We start from the raw sequence: 21913 nt of genomic DNA, 5'->3' as shown, positions 1-21913 counted from the left end.
TTGGGAAAGTTGGACAGCTGCATGTAAATCAATGGAGTTAGAACACTCCCTCATACCATACACAAAAATAAACTCAAAATGGCTTAAAGACTTAAACATAAGACAAGACACTATAAACCTCCTAGAAGAAAACATAAGGCAAAATATTCTCTGACAAATCTTAGCAATATTCTCCTAGGGCAGTCTACCCAGGCAATAGAAATAAAAGCAAAAATTTAAAAATTGGACATAATTAAACTTATAAGCTTTTGCACACCAAAGGAAACATAATTAAACTTATAAGCTTTTGCACACCAAAGGAAACATAATTAAACTTATAAGCTTTTGCACACCAAAGGAAACTAAAAACAAACAAAAACAACCTACAGAATAGGAGAAAATATTTGCAAATGATGTGACTGACAAGGGCTTAATATACAAACAGCTCATACAACTCAGTACCAAAAAAACAAAACAACCCAACCAAAAAAATGGGCAGAAGACCTAAACAAACATTTATCCAGTGAAGACATACAAATGGCCAATAGGCACATGAAAAAATTCTCAGTATCACTAATTGTCAGAGAAATGCAAATCAGAACTACAATGAAGTATCACCTCACACCAGTCAGAATGGCTATCATTAAAAAGTCCACAAACAATAAATGCTGGAGAGGGTGCGGAGAAAAGGGAACCCTCCTACACTGTTGGTGGGAATGTCATTTGGTGCAGCCATTATGGAAAACAATATGGAGATTCCTTAAAAAACTAAAAATAAACTTACCCTGTGATCCAGCAATTCCACTCCTGGGCATATATCCAGAGGAAACTGTAATTTGAAAAGACACACGCAGCCCAATGTTCGTAACAGCACTATTTACAATAGCCAGGACGTGGAAACAACCTAAATGTCCATCAACAGATGATTGGATAAAGAAGATGTCGGGGGTGCGTGTGTGTGTGCGTGCGCTGTGCGTGCACGCAATGGAATACTACTCTGCCATAAAATAGAAAGAAAGAATGCCATTTGCAGCAACATGGATGGACCTGGAGATGGTCATACTAAGTGAAGTAAGCCAGAAAGAGAAAAAAATACCATATATCATTTACATGTAGAATCTTAAAAAAAAATGACACAAAGGAACTTATTTACAAAACAGAAACAGACTCACAGACATAGAAAACAAACCATGGTTACCAGGGGAGAAAGCGGGGTGGAGGAATAAATTGGGAGTTCAGGGTTTGCAGATACTAACTACTATATATAAAACAGATAAACAGCTAGGCCCTACTGTACAGCACAAGGAACTATATTCAATACCTTGTAGTAGCCAATAATGAAAAAGAATATGAAAAGGAATATATATATGTATGTATAACTGAATCACTATGCTGTACACCAGAAACCACACAATATTGTAAACAGACTATACTTCAGTTAATAAATAAATAAAAGCTTAAAAAAAAAGACAGCATGTCATTAAGCTCTTTTCTCTGAGCTCTAAGCCAGCCCTTCTAGGGGATGGCTTTGGGATGCTGGGACTGAAACCACCTTTCTGCTTTGCCAGCTGCTCCCTGTGAGGGCCCTATGTAGCTGCAGGGGGAAGATGGGGCTTGCACCTTCCTGTCTACTTCCGGCTCCTGTGCACACCACCCAGCAACACTGCTTCACTCTAAGACAGCATGAGTTGCATCAGGTTTTGTAGTTCTTTCCAACTCTTGCACAACCAGCCTCATGGCAACCCCTCAGCAACATCAGTACCCTCTTCTCAGAGGTGTGGGGCCCAGGTCTACTGTGCCCTCCTCCTACATATACTTTTTAAACAGCTTCATTGACATAATTCACATACCGCACAGGTTGCTCATCTAGATTGTGCGATTCAGTGGTTTTTAGTATATCCATGGATATTGCAACCATCACCACCACCAATTTTAGAATATTTTCACCACCTCAAAAAGAAACCCTGAAAAGAAAATAACAGGTGTTGGTGAGGATGTGGAGAGACTGGAACCCTGTGCATCACTAGTGGGAATGTAAAATGATGCAGCCCCTATGGAAAACAAAACTTTAAAAATACAGTTAGCATATGATCCAGAAATGCCACTTCTGGGTATATACAAAAAAGAATCAAAAGCAAACAGATATTTGAATATCCATGTTCACAGCAGCATTATTCATAATAGCCAAAAGGTGGAATCAACTCAAGTGTCCATCAACAGATGGATAAACAAAATGTGGTGTGTACATACATACAACGGAATATCATTCAGTCCTAAAAAGAAGTAAATTCTGAGATATGCCACAACATGGGTGAAACTTGAGAACATTATGCCAAGTGAAATAAGGCAGACACAAGAGGACAAATACTGTATGATTCCCTTTATATAAGGTACTGAAAAGTGGTCACATTCATAGAAACAGAAAGAATGGTGGTAATGAGGAGTTATTGTTTACTGGGTACAGAGTTTCAATTTGGGGAGACTAAAAATGTTCTGGAGATGGATGCTGGTGATGGTTGTACATCTGAGTATATGTACTTAATGTTACTAAACTGTATACTTAAAAATTGTTAAAATGGTAAAGGGGGAGGGGTAAAGCTCAGGGGTAGAGTGTGTGCTTAGCATGCAGAAGGTCCTGGGTTCTATTCCCATATCGCCATTAAAAAGCACAACAAAACCTAATTATCTCCCTCCCCCCCACACACACAAAAAGATAAAAATGATAAATTTTATGTTATGTATATTTTATCACAATTTAAAAAGAAACCACCCTGTACCCTTAGGTATCACCTCCTCATCCTTCGTATACCCCCATCCCCACCCTCCGCCACTGGCAACCACTGATCTGTCTTCTGTCTCTGTAGATTTCCCTGTTCTGGACTTTCATACAAATAGAATTATACAATATGTAGACTAGTGCGACAGACTTTCACTTAGCATAATGTTTTCACAGTTCATCGAAGTCGTAGCATGTATCTGTACTTTGTTCCTTTTTATGGCTGAATATCCCCTTATCCTCTAAGTTTTAATAATTAAACCTCTTCCTTTGGTTCCTTTCATCTTCAGAATGGAAGCTGCTTCCTGCAGTCACTACCTCCATGATCCTTTAGCATTCTTTTTACCTGTTTAGTTACTAGTTAGTAACTTTGTATCTAGGTATCAACTCTTTATATTCAATTTTTTCTATTTAAATCACTGGTGTGATTTCTGTCTCCTGATCAAACCCTCACTGATAGTCAAAAAAAAATTCAAAAGAATTTGAATTCCTGGGCTATTTATGCAGCTGCCTATTTTTAATGTTCCACTTCCTCCTTGGCTGTCTGTGCCACACCCTACCCTTTCCTGATTATGCTTATCCAACTTTTACTATCCTCCATCCAACTGTAGCTCAAATTAATCAGGAAATAATATTTCCTCAGAACAAATTCAAGGACTGCAACATTTAAAGAGCTGCTCCTTCCAGCGTGCAGTAACACTGTTGTTCTCCAACCCACCTGCAGTTAATTCTGCAGCCTCAAATTCTGCAGGCAAATAGAACTGATTCTTTGTAATTCAGAGGAACATAGCGGGATGAAATCTCAAACAGCATCCAGGCTTCAGAAGCCACTGAAAAGACGTACTTCCATACTCAACCCTCAAAATTATGCAGGAGTGGGTTTTTAAAGACATATTTCTCTTTATAAACACGTAATAATTATTAATTGCACTATTAGGATTTTATAATTTGTCAGGAGACTTTAAAACAACAGTTCATTTGAAGAGGGGGAGGGTATGGCTCAGTGGTAGAGTGTATGCCTAGCACGAACAAGGTCCTAGGTTCAATCCCCAGTACCTCCATTAAAATAAATAAATAAATCTAATTACCTTCTCCCCCTCAAAAAAAAAACCCCCCAAAACAGTGCATTTGATTATTCTGTATACCAGAAATTGACAAATTATAACTGACTATACTTCAATTTAAAAAAAAAAAAAACAGTTCATTTGCGCCTCAATACCATCTTATGAGGGAGGTACCACTGATATTTCCATTTGGCTGAAGGGGAACCTGGCATAAAGCATGTGAGATTAGCTCAAGGTTAAACAACTAGTCAGCAGCATAACCAGGTTGTGATCCTACATTTTTTAAAGACTTTTAAATAAAGTGCCTGCAGCCCTGAGACTAGCTCTCTCACACGCTGCTGAAGTTTGAAGGTTGTGAGAAAGGGGTGCAGGAAGGAGGCAGTATAAACTAGTAAATCTTTCCTGAAAAATATTTGGAAATATGTGTACCCATTCCCTTACAGATAGTAGAATTCATGTACCCTAACAGTTTCTATTAACAGCTAAATAACCCAGAAGTGTATATGTACTGCTTTTATATATACTAAATTGTATATATACAAAATAGTGGGTTAAATAGATTCTTTAATAATTAATAGTAGATTCATTGGAAGAAGAATTTAAGTTAGTCTTACTTCATATTTTTATACTAACATAAGTTTCAACTGAACTAAAGTGGTAAATGAAAAAACAGAAATCATCAAAAATGAAGGTTACTGTAAATTAAATGTCAGCGGGGGGAAAGCAAGTGAAGAAATGACAATGTAAAAGATTGATACTTTTACATACAAACAAAAATTTTAACACATTTGTGTACCAAAAAAAGAAAAAATCCAAAAAGGAAACTAGAAACTGAGAAAATTTTCACTATCTATAATATACAAGATATCATTACAGTCAATCAAACAATGTTAATAGCTCAACAGAAGAATGGACAAAGAACTTCAGCGGTTTTCAAATGAAGTGCACATAAAAAATGTTCATTCTCTTGTTTGGTTGGTTTTGGGTTTTTGTTTTTTGGTTTTGTCTGCTTATCAAATAGGAAGGACTTTTAAAATTAAGTACAATACTCAATATTATTTAGGATGTGACAAGGCATATATTGACAATATGAGAGTTGGTACAACCTTTCTGAAATGCATTTTGTAAATTTCCAAAGAGTTTTTAAAATGTTCATGCCTCTTTGCCTAGTAACCTCTTCTGGGAATCTAGTCTAAGGAAATAATCATAAATGCATCAATATATTTATATATAAAGATATTCATTGCACAGTTAACTATATAAGAAAAAATTCTAAACAAATATTGTTTCCAACAATGAATGATAAGATAAATAATGAAATACAATGCAATATTATGCAGCTGTTAGAAAATACATTTTAAAATAGATTTTAAACATACTGAAATGCTTGCAATACAATGTCAAGCAAAATAAATAGGACATCCATATTAAATGATTCCAGGGAGGCCCCTAACCACTTCTGCTTTGGAACTGCCAGATTCAAACAGGTAAATGCTAAAAGAAACTCTTTTTTTTTCCCCCAAAATGGAATAATTCCAATGATATACTTAATCTTACAAAAAAGACTGACAGGAAATACACCAAAATATAGAATAGTGGCTATCTCCAGAACATGAGGGTGTGAGTGATTTTAATTTTCTTATTTATCCTTTTGTTTTCAAACTATCCATAAAAACCAAGTCTAGTTTTTACAATGGGAAAATTTTAAATATCAAAAATCAGCATCGCTCATCTTCCAATCAATGTTGAATGTGGTGCTGGTAAGAAGCACAATATATTTAAAGTAATGAAAGAGAGGCATGAGTCAGTGGGTCAATGGTAGAGCGTGTGCTTAGCGTACATGAGGTCCTAGGTTCAGTCCCCAGTACCTCCATTAAAAAAAAAAGTGATGAAAGAAAAAAACTACAACCAAGAATACTCTACCCAGCAAGGCTCTTGCTCAGATTTGACTGAGAAATCAAAAGCTTTACATATCTTATAGTAACCTATAATGAAAAAGAATATGAAAAGGAATATATGTATATATATGTATGACTGAAACATATGGTGTACACCAGAAATTGACACAACGCTGTAAACTGACTATACTTCAATAAAAATACATAAATAAAAAAACAAAAGCTTTACAGACAAACAAAAGCTAAAAGAATTCAGCACCACCAAACCAGCTTTATCACAAATCCTAAAGGAAATTCTCTAAGTGGAAAAGAAAAGGCTACAACTAGTAACAAGAAAATTAAGAAATATAACTCACAGAGAAAAAAATGTGACAATGAGTGTGTATATGTCCATGAATGACTGAAAAATTGTGCTGAACACTGGAATTTGACACAACATTGTAAAATGATTATAAATCAATAAAAAAATGTTAAAAAAAAAAAAAGAAAATTAAGAAATGGAAAAGCTCACTAGTAAAGGCAAACATACAGTAAGGGTAAGCAATCATCCACACACAAAGCTAGTAGAGAGGTTAAAAGACAAAAGGACTCAAATCTTCTGTATCCATCATTTAAGAAAACTGAAATAATACCAAGCATCCTTTCCGATCACAATGCTATGAATCTAAAATCAACTACAAGAAAAAAAAATTGCAAAAAACACACAACACCTGGATGCTAAACAACCAACAGGTCACTGAAGATATCAAAGAAGAAATTAAAAATTATCTAGAGACAATTTTTTTAAAAGGCTACTTTTTTTCTATTTAAAATGCATTAATGCTATGTAGCCAATGAAAAGAGCTGAGGTGGATTTGCATGAAAACAAAGACCTGGTCTGCTTTGTTCACTGTTACCTTCTCAATGCCTAGAACAGAGCCTGGCAAATAGCAGAAATCTAACAAAGTGAATGCTCCCTGAATGCTCTTCTGTGCCCCTTTCCAATTAATAATACACATCCTTCAGATGCAACCACTATTCTGATGCTGATCACCATAGATTAATTTGGCCTTTTCTTGAACTTTATATAAATGGAATCATACATCTATAACCTTTGGTGTCTGCCTTCTTTTGCTCAACGAGTTTGTTTTTTGTTTTTTTTTTTGAGATTTATTTATGTGATGTGTATCAGCAGTTCATCCTTTTTATGGCTGTGTAGTATTCCATTGTTTGAATATACTATAGTTTGTGTATCCATTCCTTTTTTGATGAACATTTAGAATATATCCAGTTTGGGGATATTACAAATAAAGATGTTAAGAGCATTCTTGTACAACTACCCCCGCTTTTTGAACATGTGCTCACATTTCTCTGGAATATCTATCTAGGAGTGGAATTTCCGAATCACAGGGTAGGTGTATATTTACCTTGAAAAACTGGCAAATAGTTTCCCACAGTCAGCTGTCTCCTTTTACATTCCAGCAGCAACACTTGAGTGTGACACGGAGCTCTTTTACCACTTCAATTAATTCCACGGCACAAACATAATAAGGACTTTTTAAAGTACTGACTTCTAAAAAACAAAAAAATTTTTTAAATTTATTTTTTAATGGAGGTATTGGGGTTGAACCCAGGACCTAATGTGTGCTAAGCATGCATTCTACAACTGAGCTATACACAGACCCCCAAAGTATTGACTTTTAAATCTATTCAAATAAGAAAAACAAAATCTGAAATGAAATAGCCTGCCTGGAAATTCTCCTGCAAGGCAAGAAATGAGCTACTCAGGATCTACAGCATAATCTGACAGGTTCTACATGAGTTTTTCAGGACAGCAAAATGCCTATCTACCTTGGCACAGGTTCCAATGGATTGAGTCACAAGGGATCAATTTCTCTCCTTTCTTCTCTGCCTGTAACTCGAACCTCACAATGATGAGGAGGAGAGGCAGGGAGTGTTAGAAACGTGAGACTACATAAAGTTCATTCATGCAAGCCCTTATTACACACTGTGGACACAATGGTAAGAGGGAAGACGTGGAAGATTTCATGCTTGTTCTTGAGTTGCTCACAACCTAGTTGATGGATACAAGATGGCAACTCTTCCTCTGCCCACCATGTAAAGACTGATGTTGCTCTGAATTCTGCCCTTTGCCCTTTTTGTGTTTTTTTTTTCCCCCACATGCTCCTCCTGGGTCATCTCACCTGAGCCAATGATTTCAACTACCCACCACACCTCTGTCCCAAATCCCCACGCTTGGTCTGAGCTTACTCCCAGGCTCCAAACCTATGTTTTCCAACTGCTTCCATCCCAAGTCCTTTCTAATGTTCATAACTTACATATAATTCATCAGTAAATTTTGTTAACGTTACCTTAAAATATCACCAGGAACATACTATTTTTCACCACCTCCCTCCCTATGACCCTTGTCCAAACTACTGTCATCTCTGGTCTGCATCATTGCAATAGCTCTACGAAACCAGAATCTCTATCTTATCACTGTTGCCTGCTCTTTATTCATTTCCTTTCCATTCTGTAATAGAAACTTAAATTACCTCTGGTGAATGTAACCATCAGGGTTCCAGCAGAAGGTTAGTTTGAGGTGAGTTTGGTAAGGGTTATATATAAATGTGTGGACAGAGTTGAGAGAAACAAGAGGGAATGATGGTATGATACCCTGAGGCTGCCAACAGAAGGGAGCTATTACCATCTCTAGGCCAAGAGAAGAGAGACTTTACTAGAACTAGGAGAGGGAACTGTATGAAGAGGGGCACCAGATAGAAGACTCAGTATATGTGTGTAGCCAAACTGCAGTGACCTAGAAGAGAAAGGGCCAATGCGATCATACCCTAACTTCATCCTCCTCCAATCCTCTGAACTCCTTCTGATGTCTTCTATTGGATAAATTCAACTGTAACCCAGAGGCTGCACGTATAGCTCGGGCTGGGGGTTGTGGGTGGGGGACCTCAGCTCTGCTGTCCCCTACCCTGGCACTAGCCTAGCTTCCCAGGCTGTTCTCAGGAAAGCAGGCTTCCTGCCTCCTTCCTCTAAGACAGCAAATCTGGGACAACCTGAGGGAAGTGAGGTCGCTCCCACTTCCAGTCCCTGGCAGAGACTGAGACTAAAGTATCACTTAATAAAGACCCCCCCAAAGCACCCCCCCAAAAAAAACTATAAGCCAAAGAATAAGAGACCCATTGAAGTAGTCCATACAGGTTAGCCTCCTGAGGCACAAATCGGGAAGGAAAAGGTTAGAGAGTAAATCTAAAGGGAGCAAAAGAAAAAAACCTCACCAAGGAAGGCATCTTTCTCCAATTCTCAGTCCATGAGATTTAAGAGCTGCTGACCACACCTTAGCTCCAGAAGTTAGCATGTGACCCAGGTCTGCGCTGTCAGAATATTCCATGCCCCTTCTGAAGAGAGTGGCTTAATGATACACAAATAACCCAAGTTAGACCAACAAGATGCAGTCCTGAGACTTTTGTTGGTAGCGTTGTGGAAAAGAAACTCTCTGCTGGTAAGGATATGATTTGAACTTGTAAGCAGTCATTCTGCCATCTCATGTGGAAAGGCAGCCTGAGAAGGAATTCGGCACAAAGAAAAATAGAGTTAAGGAATGGAGAACAAAGACTGAATCCTAATGTCATAATTTTAAGCCCCTAGATCCAGCCATGCCTGAAGCCCACAACTTTTCTGAGTTACATGAGTCAATGAATTCCATTTGTTGCTTAACCTGGTATGAATAGAGTATTACATGCAAAACAAAAAACAAAAATAAAAACAAAAATAAACTCTTGTTTAATAATACTTATTCCAGAGGCCAACACAAGAGCATACCTATAAATCTCTAAATATGCTTTTGTGTCTATAGAATGCCTTTTCCCATATTCTCCACCTAGAAGACTCCTACTCAAATATCCTATTAATGCAAAGCCTTCCCTCAGTTTTCCAGGTAGAATTCCTCTTCTTCCTCTGCTTTGTCAGCACTTTGCAAATGTCTCTACTAGTGCATAGATAAAGTTGTATCACAATTAGTTTACTTGTCTGTCTCCACTATCTGTGAGCCCCTGAAAGGGTAGATTTGTGTAGCTCTTATCCTTGCAAGCCCAGCATCCAGCACAAAGCCTAATACTTCAGGGAAACTGCGAGTTAAACAAGGCTACAATCTTAACTTGAGGACCTCTCAGAGCCATTTCTGTGTTAAAGTGCATTAATGGATCCTCAAGCAGGGGTACAGAATGCAGCAGTTTCCAAACCTGTTTGACCCAAAAACTCAATTTTTGCTGAAGTTGCTGTGTTCAAGAAATTTAGAGAAGAAAAATTACTGTGGTTCTTAGGATGACCTTAATGCAAGAAGTGGCTCTCAATACATATTCATGAAGCGAATGAAGGGGAGAATTTGGTGGGAAGTAGGGGGCAGCAGGAGCAATGAACAGGAAGACAGAAGGATGAGCCATTGGACATATCTCTGTGATGGTGTGAGGTCAAGTATTAAAGAATGACTGAGACCATAATGCAACCCCATTTCCTTAGTTTAAATCTAACAAAGACTAGATGTATTCTACACACTTTAATCCTTCTTCCTGCCGCATAATCCAGGGGCTGGGTGCCTGACAGCATGACTGCCTTGATTTTGACCTTCATTTTGCTTCACTTTGCCTCTGAGGGGGCTATGTGTGAGAGATCAGAGCTGATTTTCTTCTAACTGCACACCGTTAAGACAAAGTCCTTTCCTGTTCTGTGCTTCTGTTTTCCTCTCTGTGAACTAAGGGAAGAGACACAGGCTCCCTTCCAAGTTTGGCTCAGATGCCTTGTAAAATCTTCTTCTTCACCACCATCATCATCATCATCATCATCATCATCATCATCATCATCATCTGCCAAAGGAAGCCCCAGTCCTACCACTATAACTGTGGACAACTCATTGAAAGGTTTATGCCCTTGCTTTTTCTATTTGTAAAACAGGCATAATTATGGCCCACTGTCTCTCGAGGGTTCTGAGAGAATCATGCAGGACTGTGCGGTGAAAAGTGTTTTGCAAACGTAAACTAAAGCATTAGAAATATAAATATTATTAATGTACGTGTGATGAAGAAGAGGAGGGAGAGAGGAAAGAGGAGGGGGGAGGAGGCAGAAGAATCCCACCGTGGTTCAGAGCTCAGGATACGGAGTAGCATCCGGATGCAACCTGTAGCTTAGCTACCTAACTAGGGGCCTCTACTCGGGCAATTAAGCACATGGAAGTCCTCCTCATCTATAAAAGGATAATAACGTTCGGTTCGTTGGTTACTGGGAGGTTAAATGAGGTAAATCTTGCAAAGCACGCGCGCGGTGCAGTGTACATAGTAACTGGCCCTCAGTAAATGTTCATAATATTCCTACAAACTATCCTTGCGACCGACATGATGGGGCCAGAAGGAAAAGGAGATAAGATATACCTGGTCACAGTGCAAGACGAGAAGATCGCCAAAGGTCCTGTCGTCCGGGATACCTAATGGCCCCGCCCCAAGGCGACCGCCCAAGCCCCCCACCTGTGGGGTACCAGAAAACCCCAGCGTGCAGGCCAAGTGCGCGCGCGCGCGGCCCGGACCCACCCCGCCCCCGCCCCATGGCTGTACGCGAGGGGCGGGGCCGCTTCCTGCCGGCGTCGGGGCCCGGCGCGTCCCGGCCCGGCGGCCAACCTGGGGCGCCTGCGCCGCGCGCGCTCGCCGGAGTAGGGGGCCGCGCGGGGCCGGGCTCGCGCGCGCGACGCCGGCAGCCTCGTTCGCCCAGACGCCGCTGGCGCCGCAGCCGAGGCGGCCGCTCCCGCCGGCGTCGAGGGCGTGGCGGCGAGGCTGCGGGCGGCCGGCGCCGCACTGACTTTGCCCCGGCCGCCGCCCGCCGGCCGCCGCGTCTCCCCAGGCCTGGTCCCTCGCGGCGCCGGGTTTCCCACGTAGCCCGTGCTGCCGCCCCGGCCGCTCCCTGCCTGCCTGCGGCGGCTACGCGCGCAGGTGAGTCTCTCCGAAGGGTGGGCCGGAGCCCAGCTTCTCCGAACTGGCTCGGCACCCGGCACTGGGCAGGGTGGGGGGGGGGGGCACAGGGTGCGGAAAGGTAAATTAAAAAATTTTTTTAAAGAAAAGAAAGGAAACAATCTGCAGGTGCACAAGACCCTGGAGATGCTGCGCCTTTGCCTCCCGGGTCCAGCCCCTCTCGAGTCCAGGGTCTTTTTTGGGAGCTCTCGGGTGGTGTCTTGCAAAACAAAACCAAGAAAATTGTCCTCTCCTCTCCCAACGATTGCTTGACTCCGAAAAGCTGACAGGCCCAACCGGCTCCTGAAGGCAGAAGGGTGCTGTGGGTAAAACAGGGACGACCACAAATTGGAAGTCCCTCCTTTTCATTTGTTCTCCCTCCTCCGTGATGCGCGGGTAACCATCTCATTACTTATTCCGTAACTTCTTGAAACTTGTCTATCTGCTTCCATCTGCTACCTGGACCGGTAGACCAATAGTGGTCTGTTTTCTGATTGCTTCGTTCTAGCTTCCGTGCAAAATCTGATCATCTCCTTCAGGGATTAGGAGTCCAGTGCAGAGAGCTTTTCAGATCCGTGTTGCAGATACAAACTAGGATTATTTAAAGTGACGTTTTAGTGTAGTGCTCAAAGCCAAAAGTATTGGCTCCCTCTTATTGAAAGTTACCTAGCACACCACATTTATCTGAACTTTTCATAGAAGTCTCTGCATTCATTAGAAGTCTTTGATGTACAGTTTAATAAGAGAAGCAATTGACTTATTTGTCGTTGTGATTACATATGATTTAAAAGGATTAGTTTTAAGACTTTCAGTAGCTCAGTTTCAAAATATTAAATTATAAAAACACAATATTGAGACTCAGAATGTAGATGTTCGTGTATCACACAAGTTCGTGGGTTTTGGTGGGGATTTATATTGGTTTTGTAGAAATGGATTTCTGATGCAGGAAGACAGTGAAAGGCCTGAAAACGGAGAGCCCTTCCTTTAGCCACGCTGTCAGCTTTATGTTTTACGGGGTTGGCAAACCTTTTCTTTTTTAGCGTGGGAAGAGATTTCAGTTCTTTTCGGGAAAACACGGTTTTTCCCACTGTTGAATTTTAACATTTGTAAAGCTTTTAAACATGTGCATGTTAAGGGTTACAAAGGAGTACAGATTTTGTATGGTGCTAGAGGGTATATTAGTTGAAAGACTTAAGCAAAAAATCATGAAAAATAGCATGGTTTGGAAATCCAACAGTCTGAAGCCTGTGAAATAATGGAAGCTCTAAAAAAGTTCAGTATCATTTGTTATTTAGACCCAAAGGGCCGCAGAAGGTGGAGGTCAGACAGTGAATCTCCACTTTTCTCCTAGAATGTAGAGGATACAGGAGGGGAAATGAATTATATACAGTGAAACAAGTAGCCTCAGTCTTTGTATCCCTACTTCAGTTATTCTTTAAAATCTGTTATTTTCATATGTTCTGACAGTTGGATTTTGTTGTTGTTATTTCTCTCACGCTAACAAGTACTTCACTGAGCCTCAATAATTACAACAGGACCAATTCTAGATTACCTGGGAAAAGAAACTAGTCATTGAAACATACAAAATTCAAAAATCTAAATTTCACGTATTTTACTTGACTGTTGCCCCATTTTTTCTTTTACCACAGCTACTGAAATAGTAAGATTCTTCCTATAAGTGGTGAATGAGGAGGAAGTAGAAGATAGAGGCTTGCATGACAGCTTTTTGGAACCCCCATATTGACAATCCTGAGGGTTTTTTTTTTTTAAGAAATTTAGTCCAAATTTATAATTTAGAAGTTTTAAAAAATAATTTAGTAATTCAGCAGCATCCGTATTTTCCTCATTTTATATATGAGAGAACAAATGTACTACAAAAAGCCAAGTGGCTTTTCCAAGTTTACGCAGCAGGGCACTTGTAGAGCTGGAGATGGGGTACTTGTTTGCTTCCAGTATTGATCAGTAACATTCTGAGCACATCAAAAATAATAAAGTGTATCTAACTAAGGTATTTTAAATATTCACCAAGTTGAGAGGCATACTATTTGAAAAATTAGTTTTAAAAAAAATCCTCCAGGAGGAGAAATTTACCTTTTCTTGATGAGAATTTAAAATGCAAGGTTAAATCCATGTGCTTGACATTTTGCCTTGATTGGTTACTTTTGTCACAGGGCTTGTTGTAGCAGAGCAGATGGTCATGCTACTTGGAGTTTTCCACTCATTTGATGTTTCCATGAAGAAACAATTTGCCAGAAGCCAGCCACGGCTACAGTTGTGCTGGAGAGGATGCTAAACCCTGGTTAGCACAGACCGTTGCTTACAGAAGCTGGTGGATATTGGTTCAATCCTTTCTGTTGAACCAATCGATATTTCCCTGGGTTAGTAAGTAAACTGAGGGAGAGCTTCGTCTTGTAGGAGCTGGAGTGGGGCAGAGTTAGCAACAGCTCCAGTAATGCCAGCATAGAAGCACTGTACTTTGCCATTCTGTTCTTTGCATTAATAAAACCATACTACTTTTTAAGTACCAGCTGAGTTACCTTATAAGATGATTTCTTTACAGATGTGCTGGGATTGTCCTTTCCACTGGCGGATCTGATCATATTTCTCTATTCAAATCTAGCTGTATTTGTGATGTCAGAAAATTAGGAAACGGTCGACGATGTTGACTTAAGCTATACCTTGCCTCCCCCCTCCAAATTTCATGGCAAGCCTCTAGCAAGAGAACCATCATCCGAAAGATAACGTCTCTAATACTGTGTGTGCTGAATTACGACGTTAAAATTCTGTGAAGCCCTTAAAAAGTACACCATAGCCTTTTTTCAGCTAGCTTTGGTTTTAAATCTTTACGTGGTTTTGTGCTGGAGCCCTGACTCTACTGCCAGGGGCTGCTTTGGAGCTGGTTTTATTGATAGGTCTGCAGTGGAACAATTTTCTTGAAATGATACAAAGTGTTAGTTTTATTTTTGGATCCTTTTTGTTGCTTGAGATTAGATCATTTGTGTATGTATTTTTCTCATTTTATTATTTAAATATCAGTTCCACTGAAGGTTCTGATATTATTGGGATCCTTTCAGCCCAACGATGCATTGTGCCTATAAAAAACAGTTACTGAGCACCAACTGTATGCAAAGCATTATCCTCAGCACTTAGCATGTATTCTGCTATTTAATACTTCTAACATCCTTCTTAGATAAGGATTATCATCACCGCCACTTTATAGTTCAGGAAATAGAAAGGAAGGTAGAGTAATTTACCTAGCATGGAGTAGTCAGGGGCAGGGGACAGAGTTTAAATCTAGAAAAGTCTGGCTATGGAGCCTGAATCTTCCTGAGATATACTTAAAGACTGTTCAGAGTTGTTTGCAGTTACTGTGATGTTTCATCAATCCATCCTTTTAAAACATATCAAATATACAGTAATGTATAAGTGAAGAAAATGTGACAATACTGTAAAGATTATTGAGATATTTTGGGACAAAAGGCAAATAATTTAACAATAATCTAAAAAAGTTGAAGGGAAAATACCTCTAAAGACATTATAGGGGATAACTGACAATTTGAAAGTAGGCTCTGATTTAGATAATAGTGTTATATCAATATTAAATTATTTAATTTTGATAATTGAACTGTGGGTTATATAAGAAAGTGATCTTGTTCTTATGCACTGAGTTATTTGAGAGTAAAGGGAGCATACCCTATCTTAGTCTCAATGGTTCCAAAAAATTTATATGTATAAAAGTGAGAGAATGATTTTTTTTAATGCACAAAAATGTAAGGAATTGATAACTCTAGGAAAAGTGTGTACAGAAATTCTTGTGCTGTTCTTAAAACTTTTCTGTTTGATATTCTATCAAAAGACAGAGTTACCCAAAAATGAAGGTACAAAACAGGAAATGAAGGTGTAACATTCTAAGAATTTTTTTTTAAAGTCAGCTGAAGGATTGTTTCCTGTGCTCTGAATTTTTCCCCCTTTTTAGGGGTTGGAGGAAGGAACTTGAAACAAACAGAAAATCTTACCAAAAATAGCTTGACTTTCTCAAATTTCAAAATCTAGCGGTTCAGCGGTCCCCAGCTCTCCAACCAAGCCCAGTATTTTCCTCACCTCTTTGTAATGGGGAAAGGGGAGGATAAAAACATTAGTGCCTCGAAGAAATAAGAGGTAAAGCCAGCCCACTTTTAGTGATACCAAAAGTTAAACTGGGATGGTTATATCATTTCCCTGCCTAAAACCTTCAATGCCATGCTGATATTGACTGATTGTTATGTTTGGAACCCTACTTGCAAGGCAACCTGGCCCATATGTACATTTCTCACCTTGACTCAGGCCTCCCCCACCAAACAGGATGCACTCTGGCCACGCCAGATCTCATGCTCTTGTGCATGCTGATCTTTTGTCTCCCTGTCCTTGTCCAGAAACTGTAACACACCCCATTCTTCTGCTGAAATTCTGTTCATCCTTTAAGGCTAACCATGGCCGCCTTTGGGAAGCTGTCTCTAATCTCATGCAGAATTAGATTTTCTTTTGTCTGTGCTGCCATATCGTTGGGTAAACACAATGCTATCTGCTTTCACTCAGCAGCCCTTATGAAGCACATACTGTAGCTGGAAACTGTGCCAGGGACCTGGGATTCAGAGGCACTCACGCTCTGGTAGCTAGGAGTGATTTGTAAACAAATAATCATAAGTATGTAACAGAGAAATGAACCAAGTGCTGTGAGAGCCAGGGTCTCTACCTGACCACTCAGTCTTGAAGAAAAGATTACATTGAAATTTACAGTGAGATACCATTTTTCCCTCACTGGGCACCTTTCCAGATTAGAGATTTCCAGCACAATAATCTACTTAAAGGAATATGTTGAAAACAGTTGTAGTACCTGTGAGCTTCCCAATATATTCAATGGAAAGCTAAAAATACAATTCTAGAACCGAGGAGAGAGTTGGAGTCTGGGTGCATTAATCATATAGATTAGTGATTTTCAGCATGCATGGGCAGGAAAGACCTGGGCGAGTTCGGAATCTCTTGGGATCACGTAGTTCTTTAAACCACCATCCCCTTCAGTGTCCAAGACTGCTCTTGCTTCCCCCTCAGCTCTGGTGGCATCCTTCCCGGCGTAAGAATAATTGTATGAAATGAGAGACAGTATTGATAGACACGTCTTGTGTGTGTGAACCACAGGGAGGCAGGAAACCAAGCTGAGAAACACTGGTGGTGAAGTAGTTAAAGGCTTGGGTGTGGATCAAACCACCCAGGAAGAGGAAGATGAGGAAGAGGCTGGGGTTGAAACCTCAAAGAGACCAAGTTGTAAAGGGTGAGTGGAGAAAGAGGAGCCAGTGAAAGAGACAGCGGGGAAGGATAGAGCCCGAGAGGGAGGGAGGCCCGACACAGAGAGGTCCCAGGGTGAACAATGGGTGGTGGGACCTGAGCTGCAGGGGTGGGCTGAGGCGCGGAGGCGGGTGCCACCCTGGAGAAGGTGCTGCTAAACCACGAGGCCAGTTTCCGCCAGAAGGTGGTGGCCCAAGTCCAGCTGCACTGAACTCAGGAGTGACTGGAGTTGAGGACGCGAACACAGCAAATACAGGTTCCTTTTTCCAGGAAGCTAGCAGGACAGGTGAGGCCAAGACAGGGAGGTAGATGAGGGGAAGACAGAATCCAAATGGAAGGTTTTCTTTTTTCAAGCTTGGGGGTGGGGTTGGGGCCGGGAATCTCAAATAGGTATGTTTGCTGAGGAAAAGGAACTTGTGGACAGATGCCAAGTACAGGAGCCAGTTACTGGAACAGGGTCCTTTTGGAGTGGTTAGTGCTGTTGAGAAGCAATTCTTGCTTCGTGGGAGCTCCTTGAGGATAGAAGCTGTGTCTTGTTGGTCTCCCAACTCCCCATACCTGGCACACAATAGACATTCGGGAAATGTTTATAAAAACAGGTAAAGATTTTACTTTTTATGATTAGTCTGTCCTGATCTATACAGTGAAATAACAGGGTGGGAGGGAGGATCACCGTTTTTATCCTGTAGTTACGACTCTGTACTGTACTCTGCATGAGCAATGTGTTTGTGGCTTTAAGTTCTTTGAAATAAAAGAGAAAATCACAAATTAGGTAATACTGAGGTAGTAGCAGTCATGCTCACCTGGTTTTTCTGTGCCTGATGGTATTACTGAAGTTCCATTTCAGTGTCTTGAAATGTGTTTTGTTCAAGGCACTCTGTTAGGAGGTGTGGAGTGCAGTTCATCCGAAGAGACAAAAGTGCACACAAATAGTCCTGTAGACAGACTCTGTTCCATTATTGAACACCATCAGCTCCATGCCTTGGGGTTAAAATGAGTGATTTTTTAAATGTTCAGAAAAAGGACATCTTTTTCATTGTCTTCTGTCAGATTTGCTTATTGTAAATATTTCTGATATTAGCAGGGACCAACTTTATGCAGAATTTTCGGTTCTGCATAACTTAGTTCTTTGAGAGTATATTCAAAAAGAACACATTGGTTTTAAAAAGATAAAGTCAGCTCATTGCAGACCATATTTCAGGATGCAGATGGTGAGTCAATCAGTGTGGGTTTTATTCTGCTGTGCCAGTTTCAGTGTTGTAGACCTAAAACCCAAACAAATATGTGAAGGCAGTGCTGGTTCACATTTTCCTTCCTGCTGCTTGTAAACTGGTGTACATATTGATAGTATCTCAGTTTGTGTTATACACCCCATTTCACTAGGAAACTTTTGGCCTTTTTTTCATAATATGTCTTTGCCAGTGAAATATATTATGTAAAATATGCTAAGCAAATCAAATTAGAATATATAGAATTCATTTATAAGGACTGTTAAGAGTTAAATTAAACGTTGATTTATTGTCCTGAATAAAATTGCTTCATTTGATGAATTGATTGGAACATTATTGGGCCTTCAAAGTCTAATCTCTGTTGTTTTCTTTTTTTAACAGTAGATGCCTGGTAGACACCTTAGAACTTTAAAAACGGAAAAGACCTGCTTTTAGGGGATAATGCTGAGGGACACTATGAAATCTTGGAATAATAGCCAGTCAGATCTCTGTAACAGTGACCAAGAAGAGGAAGAAGAGATGATTTTTGGTGAAAATGAAGATGATTTGGAAGAGATGATGGATTTAAGTGATCTGCCTACCTCACTATTTGCTTGCAGTGTCCATGAAGCAGTGTTTGAGGTGCAAGAGCAGAAGGTAGGCACGCATCCTAGCTTTCCCTGCCTTTGGTAGTGTGTTGAATGTGTGTGGATTTGGGGAAACAGCAGATGGCTGCCCATGTGTGAAGTGTGTTACTGGTCCCTGAGAAGTGAAGAAGTGTGCCTCACACTTTAGGCATTGCTGCATCATTTTTATTGTATTTTATGAGACTGCCAGTCTGGAACAGATAGGAAATAATTAAAATCCAGTCCTTCCCACAAATATTTTGCAAGGCACTGGTTTATAGTGACCTCTGGATCAAGTCTTATTAATTCATCCATTTATTCACTCAGTCATTCATTTTTGGAGCCTGTGGTTAAAGAAAAGCTAAGTGATTTTTAGCCCGGCTTCCTATTACTTGGAAGTAAATTCACAAAACAAGGAATTATTTTAAGCCTTTTTCTGGGGCTAATCACATAACTAGAACTATCTATGATTTCATTTTGACAGAATTGTTAGTATTTCTTGTTTTATTTTCTACAACCTGACTGGGGCAAAATGATTGAGTTTATTTTTTTAAAGATTACTCTTTAGTTCATTCATTATTTACCTGGAGAAAGAGAGTCCAGCGGGTTTCTTTTTTTAACTCCCATCGTGACCTCACAAAAGCCTATGGGTCTCAGTCCTACAAAAGTAAAATATTTCTGCCATCAGCATGAGTTTTCCATGTTCTAAGACTTTTCTCAAAATCCTATCACCATCCCTTTGAATTTGCTACCGGTGCCCTCAAAGTATTTTCCATCCATGAGTCTCTTGGGGCAGAATTCACTATAGTTTGACTCAGTACAGGTTTGAGCGCCTCTAGTGTGTAAGGCACTGTAGCAGTTTCTTCAGGGGATAAAGCAGAAATTTAAACAGCTTCTGCCTCCGAGAATATACAGTCCTGCAGTGGAGATGATACATAATTTGATGTAAGATGGAATACTAGTGCCATTAGAAACGTTCGAAAGTACCAAGGTAGCAGAGGAGAGAGGATCACAGCCAGCTAGGAAAAAAGACCTCACGGGGAGATGGCATTGTGGAAGAGCTGTGTGAGTTGGGTAGGAGTTTAGCAGGGAAGGGAAAGGAACTCCCGCCAGAGGGAACAGTATGAGCAAAAGAGCTGAATCAGGGAGTAGCAGGTGGTTCTATGTGGCTGGCACAGAGGTAAGGTGTAGCCACTCAAGAGAAGTCAGTCTGGATAGATGAGTACGGGGCATCCTGCGACCTCAAGGAGCTTGTCCTTCTGTGGCCAGTAGTCTCAGTGAAGGAGTGACAGTCAGAATTACATATTAGGAAGATCAGCCGACATCTGAGGGCAGAGGGGTGACAGGAGAGCCAGAAGGAGGGCCCGTTGGGGCTCTCGCAGGAAACCAGCCTAGAGTCACAGGAGACCTGGAAGGGGAGCACGGAGAGGGATGGTGGCTGCCAGTTTTGTACCTTTAGGGTTTGTTTTCATTTTCAAATGGCTATTTTCTTTCCCAAGTTCAGTCACAATGCAGAAATGTTGAAAGCTTTCTTCCTAGTTTTCTCATGTTTTATGAGCTCCGTATTTTCACATAATTTAATTACGTTAACTTTGTTGTTTGTTGTTGGGAGAAACCACATGTATCCCTACGTTATCTTAAAATTCCTAAGAAACCTCACAATCTTAGCTACTCCAACTTTTTCTTTTTTAACTATAGCCTTGGGTTTTTTTTTTTTAACTTCCCAAAGTGGGGAATTCTTGTCGGTTTTCATTTTTAAAACTATTTGAGTTTATATCTAACTGGGATTTATATTGGAAGTCATTATCAGCAGAAATTCTGGTAGGAGCTCAGTGGACTTCACATCCCATACAGTTCTTAGTCATAGTAAATTACACCGTATGAAGGCCTTGGTAATATCTGAAGCTGCAGCGTATGAAATGTTTATGTAATAAGATTGTATGTGGATCATTAATTGGGTATAAAGTGTAAGGAGAATCAAATGTTTTCTTTACATTTTTCTTCTCACTATCCGTGTCTTATTTTGCTTTAATTTCTCCTGGAGTAACCTCTTAGTGCAGGTCATCTACATATATGCAAAAAACAAAGCAACACATAAACTTTTCTGATGGATTATGGACAAAATAATCCTGACTGCAGTTAAATGCTTTATTTTCAGAAGAATTTCAGTTTTTTTCCTGACTTGATAAGGTTTTTGCCTTCATAACTTTCTGATTGCTGGCATGAGCCTTTTCCCTCTCCTGAAAGGGAGATTGGATCACACAGGTGCCACTTTAAGGTAAAGGTGAATCTTCATTTCTGATTGCTGGATTTTGGCTCTACATTTCCATCAGTGTTTCCTGAAAATTGTGCGAGGTGGGGGAGGAAAATAAAGAATATGATAAACTGTAAGAAAAATAAACTGAAGAAAAGGCTTATCTTGTAGTTTCTGTTTCTGCAGCAGCGTGGCTGTTGGTTTTGTGCCTGTGCTCAGCTAATCAGAGGCTCCATCCAGAGCGCTGCAGGTGCACTGCCTGATTTTTCTGTAACAGATTGGGATTTGTCCCAGTGTGATTTTTATTGACCTGTCATTTTTAACCAAGTTTTCCCTTTCGTAAAATAAGGAAAAATTAGACAGGGCTTCTGATTTGAACAGGAGAGGTTTTCAAAATACAGTTTAGGTTTTTATGATGGGAGAAATTGGGCTGTTTTCTTCTTTGTGCTTTAGGTCTGTGTGCCTAAGGAGACTCAATGATTGAAAGCAGTGTTCCAGACAGGACTGACTTTATAAAGAATACGGCTTTGGGGTCATAGTCTCTTCACAAAGCACTACTACCCTTTGTATGTAAAGCTATTTCTGCTGACTTACTCACCATGTGACATTTGATTTGTTTTTCTAATGACAAGGTTTGAGGTATATTAAGACATCTCTACTTGCTCTCCTGGTCCTGCTCTTTGATCAGTGACACTTGGCATCTGATACAGTTCCCAGAGCAGTATAACATCTGTTAAATGTTTGTTGAATGAATGGATTCTATAAAGTAGTTATAGAGAATTAGTGATACAGAGCTGTG

General features: G+C 40.1%; 1 protein-coding gene and 1 long non-coding RNA gene across 7 annotated transcripts in view; one reads left to right on the top strand and one right to left on the bottom strand.

Moving 5' to 3' along the window:
* Positions 1–821: 821 nt before the first annotated feature.
* On the bottom strand, positions 822–11289 carry LOC123614847 (uncharacterized). Its single transcript, XR_006722318.2, has 4 exons — positions 11135–11289; positions 8990–9272; positions 7124–7269; positions 822–1943 (listed from the first exon to the last, which is right to left on the bottom strand). It is a non-coding gene; the product is annotated as an uncharacterized LOC123614847 (long non-coding RNA).
* A 121-nt stretch (positions 11290–11410) lies between these two features.
* Positions 11411–21913, top strand: part of RCAN3 (RCAN family member 3) — a 31357-nt gene continuing 20854 nt past the window's right edge. The window contains exons 1-3 of one of the 6 annotated variants that reach the window (XM_074377160.1): positions 11411–11686; positions 13876–14003; positions 18637–18891. In XM_074377160.1, the coding sequence (XP_074233261.1) occupies positions 18697–18891 (195 nt within the window). In that variant the 5' untranslated portion in view covers positions 11411–11686; positions 13876–14003; positions 18637–18696. Of the gene's footprint in view, positions 11687–13875; positions 14083–17410; positions 17626–18636; positions 18892–21913 lie in introns of those variants that run through there. The other 5 variants (XM_074377159.1, XM_074377162.1, XM_074377158.1 and 2 more) reach the window with 5 other exon arrangements.

This window comes from Camelus bactrianus, chromosome 13 (genome assembly GCF_048773025.1).
Source record: "Camelus bactrianus isolate YW-2024 breed Bactrian camel chromosome 13, ASM4877302v1, whole genome shotgun sequence".
Classification (NCBI taxonomy): Eukaryota; Metazoa; Chordata; class Mammalia; order Artiodactyla; family Camelidae; genus Camelus; species Camelus bactrianus.
Note: the sequence above shows the minus strand (reverse complement) of the source record. Positions and strands in the feature narration are given on the sequence as shown.